Source organism: Mercenaria mercenaria, chromosome 2 (assembly GCF_021730395.1).
Source record: "Mercenaria mercenaria strain notata chromosome 2, MADL_Memer_1, whole genome shotgun sequence".
In the NCBI taxonomy this organism is placed as follows: domain Eukaryota; kingdom Metazoa; phylum Mollusca; class Bivalvia; order Venerida; family Veneridae; genus Mercenaria; species Mercenaria mercenaria.
In genome coordinates, this window is record NC_069362.1 from 88,262,324 (window position 1) to 88,289,121 (window position 26,798).

Here is a 26,798-nt window from a genome sequence, read left to right on the forward strand (position 1 = left end):
ATCTAACGAAATATATCCCAGGTCTTCATGAAAGAAAAAGCACCTGGAAATAAATATCTGTAGATCTCTCCCAAACATGTTTTATTTTCAAATGTTGTCAGATAATGTCAGATTATGTTAGATCCTTGCGAAAATACAAATTATTTTGCGCTAATACACTTAGAACTAGCCTGAAATGTTGTGCTCCTAATTAACTGCTATCAAGAACTGGTACATGGCGCTGAAAGAAATGCGCCAATAGTGATGTAATAATTAAAGCTGTGACGTCATTAATGGCGAAACACAATCCGAAAATATAGGTCAGTGGATAACTTTCTTCAGGTACTGGGAAGAGAATATAACACGGCATATTATGTTTTACATAATACCAAGCACAGAAGCAAATGTGCTATTCAGAAATATTTTTCTTCGCGCTATTAAATCAACATTATGTTAGCAATCGTGTTTCAAATTCTGAAGTACCTTGATTATGCCAATTTTTAATAGTCGTTGCTTGTGACTCTATAGACGAAGCGTCAGGGGAGGTAATTAGAGTCACGCATTGGAATATGTTACGCATACGTCCTACTGCTTAATATAATATAATAAAATTATGTTGAGATGATCCCCGTGAAAAAGCTCTCGTCTGAGGTGATCACACTCCACTTCGTCTTAATTCGAAAATGTTTATTAGAATTTTAGGGAGACACATCAGCGAGAGAGATAGGTCACGTAGGCAAAGCACTAGCTAAAGTACTCTGCTATAGACATTCAATATGAAATAATTCAAAACTTATAAGTCATACAAGCAGCCAAATTCCTGATGGAACCATATTCAATTCTTCGCGTTTTTTGGCAACTGTCACAATTATGTCGAGAATAAAAATAGACAAGTTGTTTTACAGCCTATTTCCAGGCACGTAACAAATATGCCAGTGATCTATATTTGTAGCAAGAATGTTACAAGACGTGCCACAGTCTCAGGTCGATATAATTTATTATTAGCAGACATAATTAACTTCGAACACTTTTGAAAGTTTTGTATTTCAAGTTACATCTTATGTAACATTTTATGTGAAAACAAATATGCTTGGAAAAAAAAAACAAAGAGAAATATCAAACAGGGAATGCCACGCACCAAAAGCGCAGCCTCCTCAAAACGAACCCCCCAGCACGCAAACGCGTGCACCACACACACACACACACACTCGACACACACACACACACTCAAAGCCAACACATAAGGACAAGACGAACAATAAGCATACACACACGCGCGCACACAAAGTCAACACACAAGGACAAAACGAACAAACGAAGAATTGAATTTAGGGGTATTGAATTGGAAGTCTAGGGGTATTTTGTTTTATAACTGGTATTTCTTACGTGTTTTATATCATACCACTAGCGAAATGATTGCTGTTGAAAAATACTGAGAGTTAGTTGTAAGCATAATTTGATGCAAGGAGAGGAAACAAAATTATTATACAGGTATGACCATTTCTAATGAGGAAATGCAGGAATATGATTATCACTTATCTTTCCTAGATCAAAATTAGGTATGAAGTAATAGGTAAAATGGCTGAAACGGGGAGAATATAAATCAACCGCACTAACAAAGAAATTCAATTCTTCGTTTGAGATAAGTCAAAAATCTCGGTAGAACCTCGTTCTTTTGACAAAAGTTTTACCTCGGTTTAATTTTTTTACATATAACCTTTTACCGTACTTTACATGTGTCGATGTAGCTTATAAATGCAAAACGTACTTACGTCTATAGTATCTAAATGGATCTATGGTGTCTACTGTTTCATGATCGAAGTAAATAACAACGTATTCCCCTGTGTCTAACAGTCCCCGATCATACATGTTGGTCATCATATCAACAATGCCATTGTACGTTCCAAGAAAGACATAAACTGAAATAGAATTATAAACATAGTTTTGTTCTGTATAAACAGATGTCTGCCTTTCAGTATCTTTGTAAGCGCATAACTTACTGATCAAATTGTAAAGCAAATAAAACTTTGATCAAATTGTAAAGCAAATAAAAAAAAAACATAAATAGTATAACACATTTTATTGAAAAATAGATAATTATGATATGTTAAACCATTCAAATTATATACTACAGTAAAAAAAATCATGTGTAGTAATAGTCTTCAAAATGTCAGTTAAGAACTGATTTGGTGGAGGTAATTTAGTAGCGTTAGATCTGCCAACCGACGGATCAGCATAACCGGAGAAAACAACCAATGCAATTCATCGGACATAATTGGAAAACCGGTTGTTTCAGTCCCAAAAACATACACAACAAGAGTTGTCCCAAAGAACCGTTAATACTAGACAATTCAGTTATACACTTTTCGTGCCAAGTAATTAATCAGTAGGCGAAGAGTGAAGTCGGCGGTTGCGATCGTGAATGTCACACCGGCGACTGTCTCTGATTTTCGTCCATCATTATATAAGTTAAGTATTTTCAAATGCACATGCAATTTCGTGTGAAACTTCAATACTGACTTTACTCGGTAATTGACTGCTTTACATATGTCGTAGTTAGCATAAAAGATACATTTTTATAAAAACAAAATCGAAATATTATTATCAAAAGTTTCATTGGTCCGAATTTTTATCAGGGAAACTATTTATTTTCAATAAAAATAACAATTTAAATATATTTCTAATATAAAAACATCCTACTTACGCCCCTCAAGCCGCAAAACTTACATTTATATCGTGAACAAATAATAAACATATAAGAATAATTCTAGTTTCATTTTACAAGCAGCAAACATTTCAATACTGCAAGTGAAATATATCTAACGATTTGTTTTTACATTTTAAATGCGACATCATTTCATTGGGTAAAATGTACACACGTTTTCGAACGGAATATTTAGTTACTAGGTGAACCTCATTTATTGTTCTTTTTAATAATATTTGTCTGTTTCGATTAAATAGATATCAATGTCAATACATTTTGTTTTACTTTGTCTGAGCACAGCAAGAGCCCATGAAAATACATTTTTGTCTAGCATACAACTTCTCGAAATTTTATCCAAATATCAATATCCTTCTGACTGAGATATTCTCCTTATATGTATAAATTCAAGCTTTTTACTCGTTACATACGGATATTATAAAATGGCCGCCAATTTTAATTTGCCACGCCAATATGTGGCAAAAACAGCAAGTACTTCTGTACACGCTATCTTAAAATTTCTTTCGCAAAAGTAAAGTACTTCAAATTCTGATGCACGCCATACTTTTCAATTTGATTTTATGCCACCAACAAAGCAGCAGTCAACATTAAAAACTTAACTTTCCCATGGGAAATGCTATTTTCCCATAGGAATGCGGTCTTTTCCCATGGGAAATCCACTTTCCCATGGGAAAATAACTTTCCCATGGGAAGAACATGTGATAAATTTTCCCATGGGAAAGTGGATTTCCCATGGGGATTTCCCATGGGAAATATATTTGTTTCTTAAAATGATAAATCATTATCTTTTAAACCTATTCTACACCAGGCACATCATAACATGACTTTGGAAAAAGTTATTTGTCATTTTATTATTTTACAGATTTTCCCATGGGAAACCGTTCCCATATTTCGGCCATGGGAGGACGTTCCTATGGGAATCATTTCCTATGGGAAATATTTCCGATGGGAAGACTTTTAGATTATTCCCATGGGAAATATTTCCTATGGGATATATTTCCCATTTCCCATGGGAAATATTTCCGACGGGTATGAATTCCGGTGGGAATATTAAATATAAAATAAGTCATGTGTATAATTTTCTACAGACTTTATAAGAAACTGAATATTCTAAACTGAATAATACCTTTTTAGATATGAAAGTCTTCGATACTATCGTTTAAGTTGGCATCAAATGGGAAATAGAGTATGTCAAATGGGAAATAGGGTATGGTCATGTGTCTTCTACAGGCGATATTTCTTTTCACATTTACTTACTGCAAAATTACATCTAAACCGCACTGCTGTGATCTGGAGTTACTACTCGTACTAGCCGTAATAATGCTGGACAGGTTTGAGTCTATCTTTGCGGCCAGTGTAAATCATGATCAACTATCACATCCGTGCAGTCTGATCATGATCTGCACTGTTCGCCATTCTGTCGGTGTCCTTTTGTAAGCACCTCCTTTAACAGTTAATTGTACTGTCCAAAGTGAAAGATGGACAAGTTCGTTGTAGAAATTCATCGGGGTAAGGGCTAAAATAGAGTTTAATATTCTCTCTCTTCCTTATACGTTCTAATGCCAAAAAATCTCCAAAGCGAATAAAACAAACACTAGCTTTAATTTAAGTCCCAAAGTCATACTCATATTCATTATGCATATTTCCTATAACCCCTTTTTGTGTTTAGCATACAATAAAAATACTGCAAAACTACAAAACAAAACAAAAAAACTGACATAGGCTCTATTGAGTATCATCCTTCATCAAACTCCTGTTCAAATTATTTTGATCGTAGTAGTGGTCGAGTCTGCACTGTGACACGGTCGTGCAACAGTCACGATCAAAACAAATCCACATTAATGCTGGTTTGCTGTCATTATCACATATCAAAATATAAGTATCTATATTTATACGCAGATGGCGTACTGAATTAAATCTAAAAAGAAATTGCTAATTTAAAATCTTCGGAGCACTTGCACTTTAGCGGTCCCTATAATAATAGTAGTTTAATAATGTCTTAAATATCAAAAGTTAAAAAGTGTAACTTTATTGTGAGATGAATATATTTGGGGGCAGCAGCCCCCACACCCCCGCTTAACCCTACACCCCCAACTTGCTGCGCATGCGCATTGTAAACTTCCGGGGACCGCTAAAGTGCATTCTACCCAAATCTTCTATTAAATATGTGTTGCTATTATAATCCGAAACATACTTATTTCGTTGGCATACTTTGATCTAAAGCCAAAAAAAAAAAATAAATAAATAAATAAATAAGGACGTAATCCTATAATAAATATATCAGGCAAAGTGGCATTGCTCTCCCTAGGGAAATGTTTTATAATAGATTTTTGTTTGACAGAGTGTTTTCCGAAATGGTGTAAACTGTTCTAACATCCTGACAATACCCGAATGGACTGTAGGCCTATGCCTTTTATTTCATTCGTTCATTAACAAACTAATAAGTTAGACCACTGATATATTCTCTACGCGAAAGTGTTACGTTCTTTTCCTATTTTACTAACTTCTTTCAGTCTCTTCTCTGAACAAAATTATGTTACAAAAATATCAATAGATCTAGAATATATAAGAAATATAATAAATATCAGTAGCAAACATTAATAAAAAGCTTAAAACAGTTAAACAATTATTAGAGAGGCATGTACTAGTTAAACGCAACAGATGATACTGTGCAACCAAATTTGGACGAAACACATGGCCTTTTTCAGGCTAATTATACTATTTCCTAACTTACTATTATTATCAGTATTATATTGATTTATGTCTTCATTCTATGTCATCTTTTATGTTTTTATCACATGTGTGACGTCGTGGGAGTGAAAAAAGGATATTTATTACACATCAACTTGGTATTAAACTAGTGTAATAAAACTTTTAAGTATAGGAGATGTTGGTCGAATTTACTTGGTCTATAATAGGTAAAGAAAGACGAAATTTTGATCTTTCAGCAGAAAAAGCTTACATGTGATAACAAGAATATTACATTTGCGTCTTTCCACATTGAATTTATTAAAGTCGTTGAATAAAATTGATAACATGCTTGGCAATGCTTCGCATTTTCTTATTCCATTCAACTCGTTTTATAAATTAAATAAAAAAGTCACTTAAGTAATATCCTCTATGTCAGCATTGACTACAAAGAGGACGAACAAAACAGATACATAGGACACATTGATATTCAAAGGAATTGGTTTCGACGTCATCAAGTTTTGTTAGAACTGTTTAAATACAGACCACATTTATCTTGAGAAGACAAAAATGACTTGTTAACAAGCTAGTAAGCTATGATAAGTGAGACAGGAAAAAGAATGTTAGATGAAAATGGAAAATTAATGTATTTTGGCAGAATAATCAAATGATAAAATGCCGTAACAGCAGTTTGCACCTCAGTTTACTTTTAACTAATCGATTCGTTTATCTATTTATTTAAAGAATAATCACATTTGAATAATTACAAATGACTTGCAGGTGAATAACGTTAATGGATATTTTCCAGAAAGTCAAAACTTTTAGCAACAATTGCGATCAATTTGTATTCATTATAATGTATCAAATTTTCAGAAATATACCTTTTGTTTACCTGTATAAACAGTTACTTAGTTATATACATCGTTACCCTGCAGTGTACGAAAGTTTCTTTATGACGGTCGCAAAATACACAATAAATAATCAAAAAGAAAAACCTTTTACAATTGTATTAAAATTAAAGCTTTTAAGATGACACAAAATACATTGCTTAAACTTACTCTTTACATATAATAAGGCGATCACAAAAATATTCAATACTTGTATTTCTGGTGATCTTGGGAATATTACGTATATCTGATAAGTGGTGCGAGGGTCGTTGCACGTTTCATGAACTTCCATGAACAGACTCTTAAATCGAGTATACTAATATTTCACTTGGATACGTTCTATTCTTCCAAATGATGTAAGAACTTTATACGCCGTAAACTATTTCGGGTAAGTTTCAGTTTGACTGGCGGTACATACAAATGCATCAAGCTGCAGACGCTCAAAACAGCAGTAACTTAAAAATAAAATGTATATTTTTATACTGTAATTCGAAGTGTCACTTACAGAGCGTTTGGTTTAGAAGCATTGAATTATCAATCTTTGAATCGAGAAGCAAAGCGAAACTAAACGAAACATAACAAATTACTTCAAACACAACGATAACATCTAGACTTTCTAATTCAATTATTTGCACAAAAATAGGAGCATGTGGTAAAATGAAGCGCGAATGTGAAACAATCCCATATGGTAGATGTACTTTTGTGAGTTTTGTTAAATGCAATGTCTCATTGAATTATATATTATACACCTTCTACTGACAACAAATCCCAGAATAGATTCTAGTAAGTACAAGAGACATGATGTGTTTGAACAACTTCTCTTAGAATAAAATGTCACTGGAATATTTTTTTTTGTTCGAGCTTAGAGTGATCATTTAAGAAATTATTTCAATTTCTTGCTATTGGTTTAATGTTAAACAAGCTTTCGGCTAGCATTTTAAATAGAACTACCTTATGTATTTGGTATTATTTACTGGTAAAAAGGAAAAATTTCTGTAGAATTAATTCAGCTACAGAAAACTGTTGAATACATGAATTCATCATCGGAATGATATCCATTTCTGGCACAAGTTATACAGCTTTAAGTTATCTAATTAGAGAGCATTTCTAAATTCATAAAAATGAGAGTGAGGAGAAAAATTGTTTGAAATGGGGAAATTAGTTTGTTATTTCCCGTGTATACTCTTGAATCCAATTGCATGAACCAATGTTATTTTATCTCAGGATGCTAAGCTAATTGAGTTACAAGCCTTGCACCTTGTGCACATCATTCTGATAGTTGAGATATTTGTTAAAACTTACCAATAGATGTAGCGTCGGCATACACTGATCAATATTTACAAGAAATATCTTTAAAAATGATGGTCGGCGAATTGTAATAAGGAAAGAAGTTTATGAATTTTTCATCTAACATTCATCTTTCATCTAACATTTTTCAAATTGCAAAACTAAACACCGCACTTTTACAATTTAAATGGCTCTCTTTTAATTTTTCGCAAAGGTTTCGTAGGGTTGCAATTTTGTTTCGTTTATCCTTAGACGAATAATTACAGAAGTAGTTTTATGAAGATTCATGAAGTGTTTCATGAGAAGAGGTCATTAAACGTGTTTATATTTTTAGCTAAAATGGTCCCTATCCCCATTTGTAACAAAATAGCAGGAGACCTTACGATATTGTTACACATCGAGTTTGATAAAAATCCATTACATTTTAGTGGTTAATGCGAAGAAAGGCATATCTACTTTTAGCTATAGTGGTCCCTAATAGGGCCCAAGGTCCTATATAAATAAATTTGGAAGAGGACCTTATAATGATGCTCCAGACCAAGTATGACAAAGACCCACCAAGCTGTTCATGAGACGCTGTATAAAGGCATTTCTAGTTTTAGCTCTAGCAGCCCCTAAAAGGGGTCAAATGGCCCAGCTGAACAAAGTTGGCTGCGGGCCTAATAAAGATGCTACAAATCAAGTTTGATTAGAATACATGAGAAAAAATCAATTAAAGGAATTTTTTTTTAAATTTTATTATTTTTATTTATTTCTAAAATAGGCCAACTGATCCCACTTTAACAAATGCATATTCACTATTCATGAATCTTTGGACAATGACGTCACACCTATAAAAATGTGAAGGTCAAGCAAAACATACAATTGTAATTATTTCAATATTTCTGTTTCATAAGCAAAGTTTGACCGTAGTCATATCACATATATAAACTGTATGCAGCGTACCTTCATTTCAGTGTAATGAGATTCAGTCATTATATAGCATATACATAATAAAACAGATTTCAACTGAGTTCAATATTTGCATACCATAATAAAGAAAAATATTCATTTATAATAAATCAGTTAAATAATTTATAACAAATATATCAAAGCAAACAAGTACTCATTTTAATATGCAATCTGAATAAGTCACAAAAGCAAGAAACCTTTTCATATACAGACGACAATTGTAACAAGGAAAATCTTTTAAAAAGCACTTCTCTACATAAAAGACTCTTATCACACCCTTATTCATGTGATACGCAGACCGTATTCTGCTCTTTCTTTAATTTGATATATGTTGGTATTTGAACAGGTTTTTATCATATGTATTAAACTTACTTATCATTTTGAGATATATCAATATTCTTGCTAAATATACTGAGCCAAAGTTAGCTTTAAAACTGTGAACAGCGTCGTTTAGGATAAACGCTTTGTCTACATTTCACTCAGCGTAGCACAATCAACAGAGTGAAAGAAATTGACACTCTCATCCAATCAGACAGAGTGTTGCATAAATCTTCCATTTTGATAAATTATCTATAATGCGTTATCAAGTAGTTTGATTTGCAAACTGAAGTCACGTGACATAGGTAACGAATTCGTTCTTAGACGGCGTTCGCCGTAAAACTCTTAAATGCAGTTTTGACAAGTTTGTATGGTAACTCTTAATGGGTACCACCAAAGCCCTTATGTGAATTCAACCATCAAAATTAATAATGATCAGTTTGGGTATAAAAGAGGTTAAAACACGAAAGGGGAAACATGTCACGCATTTCAAAATGTCGTCACATTTAAATGTATTTTTCCTCTAGATAAAGTGTTTGGACATATTTCTCCAACGCTGATAACAATTCCCGATCCATGAATTACAAATACCTTGACAAACCTCTCAATCTCTCTCTCTCTCTCTCTCTAGTGGATGAATACAGATTTAAAGCGCTTATAGAAGAAAACACAGGAGCTGGAGGATATCGTCTAAATGTGCTTACATGTTAACATCATTGATACTAATCTATGACCTCATCTCCTGCAAAACTATAATAGTGTAATATGAAATACTTATTAAAAACTTCAAATATGTATCAAATTTCCTATTTTCAGGAGAAAGGCCTTTTTAGACCTTTAATTCTATGTTTATATGTGGCAGAAGAGCATACTTTTCCCTTATGCCCACATTGTGGACATTTTGAGTAAAGTTAAAATACTGAAAATAATACATATAAGAAATTAAAGTTCGAGTACGAAATAAACTGAATGGAATTTACGTTACAGATGAAACTACACAACCGCAGTTCATTTCTTAATGAACTTTTTGAACTGAATTCATTCTGTGACAGCTGATAAATAGAGGATATTTGTTTGTTTTGAGAGAATATGGAATATATCTCACTGAGAAGTGAGAAAATTTCAAATATTTCCACGAACGTGTAGCACTTCGAGGTGAGATGTATTCCATATTCACCCAAAACAAACAAATTTTCTTTTTATTTTATGCTTAATTTTGTCGAGATGTGCATTTTGCTATAAATTTTAATCTCAGCGCGGGAAACAGACGCGCGTTAACAGACATGACGTCAGACGTGTTGTGACGGTAGAAAGACGCACACAGCATAAAGTTCCATTTTATTCTATATTTAGCTGCTTAACGTTATGAAATTCTCATGAAGTAAAATAATTGCAATCGAGAAATATGTTATAAAGAACAAAGTGTGACTACAGTTTTCATCCTGTTTTCAGCTAATAATTATAAATTTATACACAATGTACAAGTAGATCGGCATTTACAGTGAGTGATATGCAGTGAGTGAGTGATATGCAGTGAGTGATATGGATTACATCTCACTGATAAAACACAGTATGTATTTCATCAGTTAGCATAAAATAAAACTTTATATTAAAGAAGACTTCTTAGAAAGAATGCTCTGTATCAATATTGATGCTTGATTAAGTCAACTGTCAGTTTTTAAACTGTAATCATTTTGTGTTTCTCCAGCTAAGTGTTATGATCTGTTACGAAGAATATTGTGACGACGTTGTAAATAATGTGCATGATTGAAAAAGAAATGCCCATGTCAGACCTACGGTTCATTTTACAAGACGTAATAGATATCTGCTTAAAATTTGACACAACTGCAAAAATATTATTATTCCCTGTATGACACTTGGAGATAGATAGATAGATAGATATTCCTTATTTCCTCCATGTAGAAGAGCATATAATATTTACAAACAATGCAAATGTAATATATATATACAAGTTAAATATTTACAGCCAGTTATAAACACATATTAACAGTATTCTTATATATTAGGTCACATATCTATAACAGAATAATATAGGTGTTATAAATGATAATGATTATAGCATCACTCCTTATATAAATCTTCGGACAATAGTCTGTACTATTGACCAGTCTTTATTTCAACGCAACGGGCAACAATCAAAACTTGACGAAAAGAATCGAAAGTTATTTTTTTTTGGTGTCATATCATAAAACACTTCTTGAATGGCTTGTCGTTCAATAGTCAGATTTATTGACTCACGGTCCTTCTGACCATGTCCAATTGTTTTACTACTGACCAGTAAGGCATTCAGTGTTTTATGTACCGCGAACGTAAGCAAACAGAAAGACGAGAGTCAAATTGACGCGTCAAAGTATGCAAAAATATTTCTTAAAGTAAGACAAAATCAAGGGAAATAATTTGGGGACTTCTATACGCATTACTATGTTTTTATGATTTGCAAGTAACACAGGCAGATCACATTTCCAACCCTAACTAACTAATAGGGTTAGTAGAACTGCAGTGATCCAACACATTATTACACTTAGGTAACATATGATTTTACATTTGCTTTCGGACAAATAAAAAGCGCAAGCTTTTATGTATGGTGTATGGACAATAAGCAAAAACGTGTTACATCAAGTTGGAAAGAAATCTGTCATGCGACAAAGGTCATTATAGATATTTCCCTCGGGAGAGGAATACCTCTTTGCCTGATTGAGTTATGAAAGCACTATGTAGGCATTTGAATGAAAATAAAAAGTTCATGTGTAGGTTATACTTATTACATTTGAACGAAAATACGAAATTCACGTGTAGGTTATACTTCATAGTAAGTAAGTAAGTAAGTAAGTAAGTAACTACTTTATTTATAGTGGATGACATATTTGGCAGAGCCAATTTACAATATGGTCCACTTATAACAGGTTTATGTGTAACTAACCGCATCAATGTTTACAATCTGCAAGAAATGAATGATAATTTTTTAAAAAGAGTTATCTGAGCCAAAACAATGTTCCTGGGTAAAATATTTGGAATCATTAGAGACAATTCCGCCAAAACTTTATTATAGATTCAGGTAACTAGGTACGTTTCAAATCAGTTGTTTACCTCTTTGCATTGAAATTTACAGCAGATGGATTGTAGTGGCAAATAGACAATTGTGTAAAAATCAAGAAAAGCCAAGGGGATTCGTGATATTTTATGTACTGAAATTTAGACACAAACATACAATTTTTCAGAACAGATAAAACCCACAGAATTTTAACAGGTAAAATATGTTGATAAAACTACTGACAGGAACAGAAAAGTATCCGCTGGTTATAGTTACGCGTCCAAGTATACAAAAATATTTCTTAAAGTAAGACGAAATCAAGAGAAATAATTTGAGGACTGCTATACGAATAACTATGTTTTTTATGATTTGCAAGTAACACAGGCAGATCACATTTCCACTGCAATGAAATAACTTAGATAGGATTAAGGATCACTAATCAATTAACAGTCTATACACTTAGGGCAATTTCTAACCCGACACCTATGTAATGCCATGTACTTCGATTTTTGTAAACGGATTTCATTCCAATTTTGAAAATGAATAATTTAACAAATTAGACATATTCAAATATCACTGTAAAATCCGAATTCACAAAATGACACAATGTAACATTTTAAAGTCACTGAATCACAGAACAGTTCGTACGTCCTCCTGCGGCTCTCACAACATTTTGTCTAGCAATGGAGGTCAGCCACCGGAAGGGACATTTCTCATATTTGCTGCCTATTTGTCATATTTTGTTTTTGTTTTATATTAAAATATGTTGAAACACCTATATTTTTCCAAATAACAAACCATCTATAAATCGATTTCATATTTTTATCAACGTATTTGCTTTAGAATTGTACATTTAGCAATTAATGTAGTCAAAATATATTTGCTATATGTATCAGATATTCACCCGCATACCAGAGTAAGAGATTCTGCACATTCATAATACAGTACAACTTATCTATTCAACGTGCGGTTAATGTACTACATTTATTCATTTATTTGTACTACGCCAAGCATAATTAAAAAAAGGTCGCTGAAATAATTCAAAATAAGTTAGATAATCATAAATTGATGAAATAGTTTACATTATTATGATGGACTTCGATCAATAATTCGACCGTACAATGGCTCGTACTAGGACTCCATAGTACTATTTTGTCTTGTCATTCGGAATCAGAAATGTCCATTTATAAAGGTCCACTTTGCTAGGGGCCGTAAGGGGTGTTGCACTTGTCGCGCACTTGTCGCATACTCATTAACTAAGCAAGCCGAGTGTGATAATAGTTTGCTGCGACATGTCCGGTGTTTAAAATGATTCCCTTATAGTCTTGATTAAATATTTTTGAATAAAGAAAGCTTGACTATACGTAACTGAACGTGAAGTTGCAGACAGCCTAAAGAGCTTGAATTACATTACGCTATATTGATCAAAGTGTCATTTTCAGGTTCTCCTGTTTTAGAAACATTGAAATATCCCTGAGTAATGTTGCTGAAATTGAAAATAAATCAAATGTGAACAAACCACAACAAGGTAATTAAATACATAAATAGAACGATAACATCGAGTATAACATCGAGTATCTTTATTATAATTATTAGTACAGTAACAGTAGAAATCGCAATAAGAAGCTCGTTATATGATTGTTATGTTGAGTTTAACGTCACGTAGACACAAATATTAGTCTATAGCGACCCCAAGTGTCAGGCACAGGTGAGAGCCTGGGAAGAATCACCGACTTTCCGTAAGCCAACAGAAATACTTCCTCATAAGAAAGAATTCTAAATTTCGAGCCCATCACGGCGAGAAGTAGGTGATTCAAAGTCGGCGAATTTTCTGAGTTTTGTAAATTGCTATTTCTCATTACACTATATCATACTAAACCTTTAGAATTATATACTATTAAAGGGAAAGGAAAGCCTGACAATAAGTCAATTCTATATGAAAGGCATCATCAAGCCTTTCATAACGCTGAAAGAATTTTTAAAATCGGAGCACTATTGAAAAAGATATGGCAGTTTGAAATTTAAGAAAATGGCTGATCATGGGGGCAGCCATTTTAGTGTGTTTATGACGTCATTTACACACTGCTAAATTCTTGATTTAGCAAATAACCTTTTAAATTGAATAATTTTATATGTTTCTTGATTGTAAGGTGTAAAACATGATAACGTCTTTCATTTTAGCTGGAAAAAGTAGAGAAATTGTTTTATAGAAATAAGTAAATACAGTTCAGGTGTGTATCTGAAAATTTAATAAATCCGCCATTTTTTTTTTTTTTGTTGCTATGGAAACAAAATGGCCGCCAAATTTGCCAAATATTTAAATGCTCATAACTTTCTCATTTTTATTCCGATTTTGAAAATTATTTCACTTCTTTAAATGATTTAAGAAATTCCAGCCGATGAAACTCATTTTAGTAAAACGCTGCCTTTCCCTTTAAATGTAAAAGCAAAAGTGACTTTGGATAATTAATAGGTCCTCTCTCAGAAATAGAAATATCTGGAAGGTACATCTTTTAAGGAGAGTTTTCATTACTGAAATGATTTTGATTTCTGGCTACTTTCTATTTCTGGCTACTGCTTTTAGATTAAACAGATTTTCAAAATGCCGCAGCTGAAACTGTTCTAGACAAATATAGTTAATAATATTTATGACTGTGGTGGTAAGTTTTGATCACTTTGTTAATTTAATGCAACTTCGTAAGACTGGTTTGAATTGAACACAACTGAGAAACGATGTATAATTATGTATATACTGCCTGTAGTATAACATCCATAATTATAAAAACCAATTACACTGCATTTAGACATCTCCTCAGAGTGAATTTCTGTGCAAGGAAAATATACTTAATACTATTACCGAGGGAACACTCGTCATCTGCTTTTTTTATCCCGGCTTTTGAATTATAATATCATATTCTGATTCTTGAAATATTTAGTTTTATATTTTAAAATAGCTTTGCTTTTATTAGGTATTACATACATTCATAATGGTTTGCTCAAATCTGAACACATATCTAAGACAGTTTTACTGTTTAAAAACCAGCTAATCAACGACGTTGTTTTAAAAAAAGCAAATATCCTCTTCTGTGTTTTGGTAACGACTTGTTTCAAGAAATCAGGCCCCTTATGCACTTTACATTTTTTTTTGGTCTCAGCTGGGTTTGAGTTTGAAAAGTTTATTATCAATTTTACTAAAACTTAAAGGTTAAATTCCAACTGACAATGATCATCAATACTTAACAGCCATTTGAAATTAGTTATTAACTTAAAATTAAGTTTTGAACATGCTACTTAGTAATTAGGTATAAATCACATGTAAAGTTTCATTATCAAACTCAGCTGAGACTGAAAATATTTTGAGAACACGGGGTCATTTTATATTTTCTATAGACTTATGTATGCTATTGTTTTAATTTTCTTGATCAAATGTAGTAAAACACAATCACTGCGTCAAAATGCAAATGGTAAAGGTGTCGTCCGCTCAACGCAGGGGTCGTGGGTCCTAGCATCGCTGAGGACATTGACACTAGAGCTGACTCATAAGTGGTTCAAATAAGATTTAAGCTTTCGTCACAACTGAGTCAAACAAATTAATTAAAGATGTATACATAACGTCATACTACCTAATAAAATAATAAAACTAACATGTTTATATGCATAAATGGTACTGTATGTTAGGTTCGAAGCAAGTGCACTGTTGACAGGAAAATGACCAGCACCCTATATGGTAAAATGTAAGAGTTATTACTGAATGATTTCTTAGCTCAATCTATTGTAACATTATGATAAGCTTAAGTATAAACAATTCAAATCAGGAAATTGAATCATTATGATATATATGAGACGAGTACCAATTTTTGACACTTTTCTATACACTCATGCTGTGCTTATTTCCACCAACAGTAATCCTTAACTGCTTAGTACATTAAATCTGCATGAATATTTCACCCAAAATAGGTTAAACCAATGGGACAAAATAGGTTAAACCAATGGGACTTACAACGCCGCTATATCGGGAAGCTCCAAAGATGGTAACATAATGCATGTAGTTTGACGTCACAAAATCTGCGTGAATAAAGATTTACATTAGTTAGAAAGAGTGCTCTGAATCGGAGCTAATGGGATGAACGATTTACTCTAACGGTATCATCTAGATGTCTTCGTTCGAGGAATCTTGCTCTTTCATATCTGAGAAAACAGGCTATGAGAAATACTACGGCAAAAAGATTTATGATGTGGTGAAATCAAAGTAAGTAATGAATGGATTATTTCATTAATATTTTAGAAATATGTGTGTGCGTGTGTGTTCGGGTTTAACGTCTTTTTCAATAATTGTTTAGTATAAACGACGGTACCTACTTGTAGCAGTGAGCACAATGCCCAACTATATAGTGCTGCCTCACTTGAATATCACGCCGTAGACACGTGGCATGATACCCCACCCAGTCACATTATACTGACACCGGGCTGACCAGTCCTAGAACTATCCCCTTAAATGCTGAGCGCCAAGCGAGGAAGCTGCTAGTGCCATTTTTTTACGTCTTTGGTATGTCGCGGTAGGGGATCAAACCCACGACCTCCCGCACTCGAAGCAGACGCTCTACCACTAGGCTACCGAGGCGGTTATAATGGCTTACAGATATCATAATATTCCTCGTTAAAACTTCCATTTCATATTGAAGTAACAAATCGCCATAAAATTGAATGTATCCTTATCTGTCGTTTTGTTTTATTTCATTTCGTTTTTCTTATACTAAGATATGATGCATAAACCGCTTGTCAGAAATTTCTTTTGGCCTGTAAAAAGATAATGCCAGAAGAACATTTGCATGATATAACAATTTACGAAGTAAACATATAAGTCGCAACAGTGTCTACGAAGTAAACATGTAAGTCGCAACAGTGTCTACGAAGTAAACATGTAAGTCGCAACAGTGTCTACGAAGTAAACATATAAGTCGCAACAGTGTCTAAGTCGCAACAGTGTCTACGAAGTAAACATGTAAGTCGCAACAGTGTCTACGAAGTAAACATGTAAGTCGCAACAGTGTCTACGAAGTAAACATATAAGTCGCAACAGTGTCTTAGTCGCAACAATGTCTACGAAGTAAACATATAAGTCGCAACAGTGTCTACGAAGTAAACATGTAAGTCGCAACAGTGTCTACGAAGTAAACATATAAGTCGCAACAATGTCTACGAAGTAAACATATAAGTCGCAACAATGTCTACGAAGTAAACATGTAAATCGCAACAGTGTCTACGAAGTAAACATATAAGTCGCAACAGTGTCTAAGTCGCAACAATGTCTACGAAGTAAACATATAAGTCGCAACAATGTCTACGAAGTAAACATATAAGTCGCAACAATGTCTGCGCTCAGCGATATAACCTTAGGACGGCCAGCACATAAAATGACGTCACTCGACCTTCAGCTATTTCCGGAAGTAAAGAAAATGAAAGCAGAAATGCTGAACTTGAAAACGAAAGCCGTATTTTGATTCGTAGATAGTCAGGGGTCACGCGCAGGGGTCACCCCGTCTAAATGTATGCGCGTGGACTTCATTTCTTTTTCCTATTGTGGAGTAAGTTTTCAGCACTTTCTAACTAATTAAAATTACCTGGGCATTAGTACTGTATGTCAGCTTTTCATCTACAAAAGATATTTGAGCTCGGAACAAACATAAATCCCACAGGGTTTCGTAACGGACCAAGGGTACATTGATAATTTTGGAACTTCATCAAATCGCTCGAAAGGTCGTTTTTGATGTTGTCTGAGAGTGTCAGCATATGCCTCGGATGTACGATGTAACCGTATTTGAGAGCTGCAGACCTAGACATTTCAGAAATATTTTCAAAATAAATTTCGTGTAATAAATGTTGATTCTTCGGAATCGTGAAGGGGCCATCAGACGCTAATACGTTTTAATATGTTAAGGCTGCGGAAAGGATATGACCATTTTGTGTCGATTCACCGTAAAACCCAACTCACTCACTCACAATGTCTGCGCCTAATTTGTGTTATGTTCTGTCGTTGATCGTATACGTACAAACGCTGAAAGTTTATACTTTGAGGAACTGGTTTGTTAATATCTAGCTCCTATAATCGATGCAAGAGCTTAGAAACAAAATATGTACTACGTTATATCTTGTTATTTGTTTGAAATTATGCTAATTTGATCCATCATAGATTAATGTTTCTAATAAGATAAAAAAAAGAAAGATTTATAATAGATTAATGTTTCTGATAAGATGGAAAAGAAAACTAAGTACGAAAATTCAAGAGTATATATTTGTATTAAGACATAGGAGAAATCTCCTGATGTAAGAACCTGATTACCTCAAAGGATATTTTGCGGACAGCGTTCATCTATCTCACAAGAGATCTAGAAAATTTTTATTATGCTAGAATGAATGTTTTCAGGTCATATTCAAATAATTCATCTTGACGTAAATAAAGCCACAATCTGACTAAAGTACTTGACCTTCTAAACGAAGGTCTGAGAATGACCCATTCACATTCGTCTTCTGGATATTTTGGGTTTCCAATATTGCTATTTTTATTTTCGCAAATCTATATTTATTTGAACCAATCAGACGACTTGTCTGAATGTCAAAGAGTAAGAACAATTTGCAGTCAGTCCAGGGATCGAACTCGGGACCCCTCGCTTACAGGGCAAGTGACCTACCGACTGAGCTAACCGGCTATCTGACATCTTACGACATAAGTATTGTAGATATAAAAAACCAAGGCTTTTTTAAGCTTGCAGAATGTTGTAAGTTAGCTTTTGATTGGCTTACGGAAGGGTCGTCAGAACGAGGCTATCAATAGCTCGTGTTCAGATCCTAAGCGTAGCGTAACAGGAGATGTACATTAGTCAGATTGATAAAGCCAATGCTGAGGGCAACCACACACTATTTACGGTTTGGTTCGAACACAGATGGTTCGGACTAGTTTATTTCCAGTGCTCACAAATCCTTGAAAATGTTGGAAAACTATATAACTTTTATAATAATAACACAGACTTGCTGGAAAAGAATATATATACAAAATGGGATATGCATGTGATATCTGAAATACGAAAGACTAATATAACTTCATGAACAACAACCAATGTCGTGCATGCAGATACATAATTCCAACGGGGACTACAAAGCCACTTTGCCTAATTGATTTCTTATGTAGTTATGTTTCTTTTTTATTCATTGGCTTCTGAAACCTCACTTACAAGCAATAAGTAAATTGCATTTTAAACACATAAAGAGTCTTTTCATAAAACTTTTTACGTCAATATGTTGCTTGGTTCTTAAACGATATAATTGCATTGCATGTAAATTGGAGGGTAATTCACGGTATTAACATAGTATTACGTTTATGATTGGCATTTATGGTACTCAGACAAACATAATATGTAAAAACATATTGACATTCATATCCACTGTTAGCGGAACATAAAATAATATCAAAAGCGACGAAGATACCAGAATTTATTTGTACTGATGATGATTATTCAAAATACTTCTGATGCAAACTACAATTCAGACTATTTATACAATGCAGCAAAGAAAACGTTGTAATGGACAAAAGGATGATATCAAAATGATTGGTTTGGGCGCCTATTTGAAGTCTACAAAATTCAGAACATTGTATTCCTTGTCAATTAGGTCGTACATCAGCCCAACGGACACTGTGTTTACATAAGTCGGTTGTATGTAACATTAATTTCAGTAGACAGTTGATGCTGTAGTTGTATAAATTACAGTTCTAAGTAGACTACAACTAAACGTATAGTTTCAAAAGATACTTAGTAATTTATTTTATAACCTGTAGAATCTTTGTATGTTTGCCAAGTATAATTAAACTTGTTAATTATCTTAGTAAGTAATAAAAAATGTGTTATACGATACGCCTATCGTGGCTCGTAGACTATTAAAAAACGAAAATATAAATTACTTTTTGGTTGCGGGTTTATCCCGCTACCAAAGTTAAAGTGTATTTCTGACAATCATAGCATGTTTAATTTATTCCGAATCACACCGAAATGATTTTCATGTGCTACACAAAATAGTCCCATTCATGAACAATGCGGATGAATTATCAATGAAAAAGCAGTTCTTATTCAACCTGTATCCACTCACACTGACCATTTAGATTATATAAGATCTATCAATGATAAGGTATTCCAGCCCATGGTTACATCACAAGCTGTGTCAGGCAGAGTTCATCATAGATATGAGGCACATTAAATTTTTATTTGTTTCATTCATGTTTATTCATAGACTGGCACCAAAAACCTGCAACCATCAGACATTTCAAGGCTTTGATTTCATTTTTCATTTTTAGTATATTCTATTAGAGATTTATCTAAGGAACAACAATACCCACTACATAGTATTAGATCCCTATTACAGTAACTGTTGTACTTTTATTTCTGTTTATACCCGTCACTTTAGTAAGAAAGTATATTTTAAAAAAGGTAATATTTCTTTTTTATTTCATTATTTTTTTTACATTGGCATATAATAGATATCGGAATATTTCAACATCTTAAACAAAAGGAAAAAATTTAAAATTGTGTCTAACTTCAGACCTAATCTACTCCCCGACGAAATTAGCAAGGTGAGCTTATGGTAATTTTTAAACTTGAATTTTGTAATGAATTTCATCCAATATTTTGCTGTTAATGCAAACTTTTAACAAATATAATAAAATAGTTATGTCTTATATCTATATAAATTCTTAGGCAAAATGAGTTTATTTATACTTATGCTAACACTATTTTGGTTCGGCAGCCTGGATACAAAACGAAAAAAAAAAAAAAACATCAATGAAAACCTATCATGTATCAAGCGAGGAGTCTAAACGATCAAATGTTAAAGTTTCGAAGAAATTCGTCAATTGACCAAAATCTTTAAACTATTTTAAAGGCACCAAGAAATAGTATTACCATATAATCAGATAATAAAATGAAATGAGTTTGTTTCAGATTTTATCACCATCGTTTCAGAAAATAATAGGAATTCTAAATCAGGATAATGAAAAGAAGCTTTCTAAATGACTTATTTCTATGTAACTAGTACCGTTATTTTGATACTTTCTTTAAATGAGCCGTGCCATGGGAAAACCAACATAGTGGGTTTGCGACCAGCATGGATCCAGACCAGCCTGCGCATCCGCGCAGTCTGGTCAGGATCTATGCTGTTCGCTTTTAAAGCCTATTGAAATTGGAGAAACTGTTAGCGGACAGCATGAATCCTGACCAGACTGCGCGGATGCGCAGGCTGGTCTGGATCCATGCTGGTCGCAAACCCACTATGTTGGTTTTCTCATGGCACGGCTCAAATATAAAGTAGATAGGTACTATTTAAGATATTTTCGGGATTAAGCATTGCAACTTGCTGTCAAAATTCATATTCACATCTGATGTATTTTTTAGGAACCATCATATTCATTTTTCATAAATATTTTTAATTACGACAACTAATTATGTTTAACCAACATATTTTTCCAGATAGTCTAGGAGGTAAAGCAAAGCCTATAAAGTTAACAGAAAAATAGACTTTCAAAACTGCATAACTCTGCAGCACATTCCTGATTTATTCATTTTCTGTCAACAATATAGGAAAGTTTAGTGTAAAGTGAAGACAGTAGCGGTTTGTGTAAAAAAAAGTGTGGATTTATGTTTTCAAAGGCAGTAATCTCTTTAAAACGTTTCTCCTTGTACCCCAAAAATAAGCTGGTGCAGATATTATGGAAACAGGTATATGAAATTTAAAATCCACATAGGGGGATGTAACACAACAAGCGCAGAATTTTTAAAATCGAGAAGTCGGTGTATCTATGTTTTTGTTGGGTTTAACGTCGCACCGACACAATTGTAGGTCACTATATGGCGACTTTCCAGCTTTGCTGGTGGAGGAAGACCCAGATGCCCCTCCATGCGGTATTTCATCACGAGCGGGCACCTGGGTAGAACCACCGGCCTTCCGTAAGCCAGCTGGAAGGCTCCCTCATTGGAAGGCTTGAACCCAAATCGGTGAGGGGCAAGTATATGACACATTTATGAGTTTGAAGGTTTTTTTTTATTCCAAAATAAAGTCGAAGATGTATTGATTCTCAGTTTCAGAAATTTATATATAACTTCTGTACATTTATTCCCGCATAAGATTGCACACTTACTCTTCGCTCACGTGTAATAAGACAACTGTTCTTCAGATGTTAATATTGCTCTTTTCTAAATATTCTAACAAAATCCTTTGTTAATGCTACCTGTAGCATATGTTTGGCTTAAAAATAGCAATTCACTTGTTGAACCACAACAATTATTCCGATATTCAAAAGATATTGTGTAATTAGCCTCTAAAATATCATAATTACTTATTAACATCAAACCATTACTAAAATAGTTGCAAGTTCATTGCATTTTATTATGTACGTAATGAGGCGACGGAAGACATAATAGTTCGAACATATGTTGTTCACGAGGGTCGTTCAAAATGCGCAGACTGTTGCCATAATTTTAAAACTATTCAACAAAGACGTATTTTATTTCTATTATTTTGAAACAATATGTATCTACAACAAATGTATTCAGTTTGAGCTTTTTCTTTACATTTGTTTTGCAGTCATTTGCTCATGTCAGCTATTTTTCCATGACATCAATGTTGTTTAAGATAGTATACTTGATTAATTTAAATTTCGACGTCAAATTGACTGTGAAACCTATCTTACTGAAACACAAGAGTACTTTTTGAAGAAAACATATTTTCAACACTATATATATTGCTATCACTCCAAAATATATATTAAACTGATACTTAGATATTAGATTTCTTTGTCATTTATTTCTCTAGAAATCATAAAACAATGTATTTATTGGCGTATCATGCCTTATAATTGCTAATCGATGACTGGTCACTGTTATAATAGTTAAACTTAAACTGTATTTTATGTCGCTATTATTTTACTGTTTAATATATTCTTTTCTTACTCTTTTGACGTCATATATATCCCCACACAACCTGTTTTCAAACACAACCTATTTTCGAACGCCTAGGACTTTGTATGATAAAACTCTTTACAAGCCAAATTTATCAGTTGTGATTGTTTCACTGTTTACAGCAGAAACAGAACATGTTAGGGACCTATTCGCCTTCATGTTTGGTACTTAGAAAATTATATAAATTTCATTTATGTAGCAGTACTATGTTTTCATGAGGTTTTCCTTATTACTAAAAAAAACTGCATTTTTCCTTGTCTACTATCTATTCTTGCTTAAGCCAATATCAGTATTTACATATCTTTTGCACTAAATGTTTATTGCTTAACACATGCTTACTGCCAGAATTGTGAAGCATATTATTATTAAATTATTTTGACAATGCAATCATGATGCCTGTTCTTGCAACATTTTTTTTCATTTTCTAAGCAATTTGAGCTTAGCAATTATATAATACATTGTCATATGTGACAGCTATCAATGTAGCAGATGTGACACCCTGGTTCTCTTGAGTAATTGAGCACATGATATAGTTCTTTAGATAATGCACTAACTTTTGGCTGCCATTTACTTTACCCTAACCCCTGTAATTTAGGTGCCAATTTAGGCAAGTGTACCTACAGTATATTGATCAGCCATGTTGGTTTTAGTGTTTGTTGCCAGACTTGAATTTTGGGTGTATTATGTTTGCCATGTTGTAATGAAACTACAGTAAAAGTTTAGTGCTGTTTCATTTTGTTGGAAGGAAAATACCTACTGTGGTCGAATTTAGGTTGTAAATTTTCAGCATGACTTCCTACTGATGGCTTTCAAAATCATTCTTCCAGGGATTCGATCAGTTAGAAACTTGAAGCTTAAATGGTATGTTTTATAGCACGTATACTGATAGAAAGTGTTAGACAATAAACCAAAGATTTGGACATGCATTTGTACAAAACTGCACAGAAAACTTGTTAAGCGGTTGAAAACTGGTTGTGGCGGGATATGTCAGACGACAACACTACTGCCTTAAACCGCCTTGGTTTCCAACTCAAATGACCGAATGATATCAAACTTCAGAGAAATGTGACTTAGATGTTTTAAAACAGATTCAAGGAGTGATGTGGTTTTCTAGTAATTTCTTTTGCAGTTATTGTTAGTTTTACATGTAAGGTGTCAATACGTAGACCGTGTGATGGTACGTTACTATGTTAATTTAATAACTTGTATTTTGTAATGTGTGACATCATACTAAATTACAAAGTACAGTTGTTAGCGAAACTGGTATTGGTTATAATGGTATAAATTATACTAAACTGCATGCTGTACAGCCAATCAGTGAATTCATAGAACATATCTTCTGTATTAGTTTGTTACATTTGTGGTAGGCAGCAGTTGTAATGATAGTTTTTCGTGCGTGTTTGTTCAAATGATTTATATATCTGTTGATACGTAACTTTGTTAGAAGACATTCATATTTTTGGTATTGCAATTAGACGAGTTTCAGTGTTCTTATATTTTCTGAACCCTTGGGATCAAGGAGTCCATTCAATAGATTTGTAATAGAGTTCCGCTTAAGCCGGTGCTAGGGGTCATGAGAGGTGTTGCAAATTTTATTACATCTCATGAACAGACTCAGTCAAACTGAGTCTGCTATTATTCTTTTTTGGTTGCATTCTATGCTTCCATGGGATCTTTTTACATATTTTATTATACTGGATAAAAAATCATTTTATGTGTAGAAAACACGACTTAATAATAATGCACACGCACAACATTGTTTTGTAGCTTAATATACTTATATAAAGAGATAAAGACGCATATGTTTACTGTGCAGAAAAATCAACTATAAGGACCTCTTTCTAGAAAAGTATGGTAATCTATATATTTAGACGTTACTGGTTTTTTATCATTTTGTATGACGACATCTTTGTGTAGTACTTTGTGTAATATTCCAATCACTCGGAATTAAAACAAGTTTCCATTCCAGCTGATTGGTTAGGTGAGTTTTAGATTTTAATAGTTTATTTTACAGGTGGTGAACGTTGTGCCTCTTCTTGATGACAATGGTACAAAAATTTTTAACTCCTACATTACTGAGGGGAATGATGATACAGGATACTAAGAAACAAAATCGATAAACAGATTTTATTTGAGGGAGGGAGAGTGGTGACGTGGGTGACGAAAGGGGTGGACAATGCGAAAATGATGTGATACTGAGAGCCAATATCATGATCGCCAAGACACTAAAATAGAAAAAGTAGGGGTGGGAATTTGAGCAAGGTAAGAGACTGAGGGAGGCTGAATGCGGTGTACTGTATGTTGGTGGGAGCCCGAAGGTAGCGGGTCCAGAGCAGATTTATTAGGAAACACCATCATTGTAAACAATACAGAAAGATTTGAAGGGATTTAATCGAAGATCAATCGAGTAATATTGCTTTCAAAGTATTTTGAAATCAAGCCTGTGAATTCAGTGCAGAAGATTTTCAAATTTTTCCATCAAGCCGTATAGGATAAATTAGCCACGTCCAATGGCGGCCATATTTTCTAACGAAACCGAATGATGTGAAGTAATTTTGCGGAAAGTCACTCACATAATTATTTGATAAGCAGGCCAGCAATTTGTTGGAAAAATATTTTAATATTTTTCTGCTTGTTTTGTGAAATAACCTTGATTTGAAGAAATCTGAAAGGAGACCACTCCAGAGTCATTCCTCTGAGGATTTGTTAACATTGGTTTGGCGGTGTAGGAGATGTTCTTTAAAGACATTGCGGACGCCGGACGCCGTACGGACAACCGACATTAGACTCAACATACATTTGTAACCGCTTCCATTTCAGGTGAACAAAACGGGCTCAACTGCTGGAGAAATGGATATTTGCATTTCACAGGATGGATCATGTGATTATTATGTAATATATCTGAATGGACTGAAAGTAAGGTATGGATGTCTAATTAATTTCGAAAACGGCATTTTATATTTTCGCATCTACACATTACTATATTTCATAGTATTATAAATATTAAAGTCTGTAACAAGATTCACAGGACACAGAATGCATGCAAGCAAAATAAAAGCAGATTCGTTCTGACTGAATCTCTTCATGAGATAATGGTACCTCTCACGCCACTAGCATCGGCTTACGTAGAATTCTGTTGTAATACAATGTTCTCCAGGTCCCAAAGGACCAGAAAATGTACTAACATTGAGATTAATAAACAAATAAATATAACATTTGTAGAATAATCTGTCTGGTCAATCACGCGGGACCGGTTTGTCACACGGTTATGTCTAATTTTCGAAATTGTGTATTCGTAAATCTTCTAATCATGCAGAAACCTTGTTAAACATTCCCGTGATTGAAGTACGTAATAAATACAGAGAATATCTGATTACTCTGATGATGCTCCTCTATTTCTGTGTTGCTCTTTACCATTGACTAGATTATAATAAATCTGCAAACACATAATGAAATGATTTGCTGAATGAAATTTTTAAAAACCTACTTTTTTGCTTTGTTTGTTATGTTATTTTTGACTTTAATTTTGTAAGAAGAATGTAAAATTGCTTAAACTTAGCGGAGCTTGTCACAAGAAAGTGATGTAGATTTCGGTAACATAAACAGTTTATTAACATATAAATATGTCAGAGTCTGATTTGACAAAAACAGGTAGAAAAAACTAACTAGCATATACAGAGAAATTAGTTCTTATTACATATCTCATATTCATGCAAATAGATATACGCAATTACGAAGTGTTGAAAATATTACCAACTTAATAAAACTTCAAGGAATTTAGTGTAATCACTTTATCAACAATAAAGAGGATCATATTTGTTATTCGAAGAGGTTTGATGGGTCTTTTTCAATTATTGAAACAAGCCTGCCTTCAAAATGATGAATTCAGAAAAAAATCATGATCTTCCAATGTA

The 26,798-nt window shown here is 33.4% G+C and overlaps 1 protein-coding gene across 1 annotated transcript in view; it reads right to left on the bottom strand.

Moving 5' to 3' along the window:
• The window catches only part of LOC123564527 (receptor-type guanylate cyclase Gyc76C-like), a 365,429-nt gene that overhangs the window by 76,084 nt on the left and 262,547 nt on the right, over positions 1-26,798 (bottom strand). Inside the window, exon 6 of the mRNA XM_045358180.2 lies at positions 1,752-1,898. Coding sequence (XP_045214115.2) covers positions 1,752-1,898 — 147 coding nt within the window. The remainder of the gene's footprint in view (positions 1-1,751; positions 1,899-26,798) is intronic.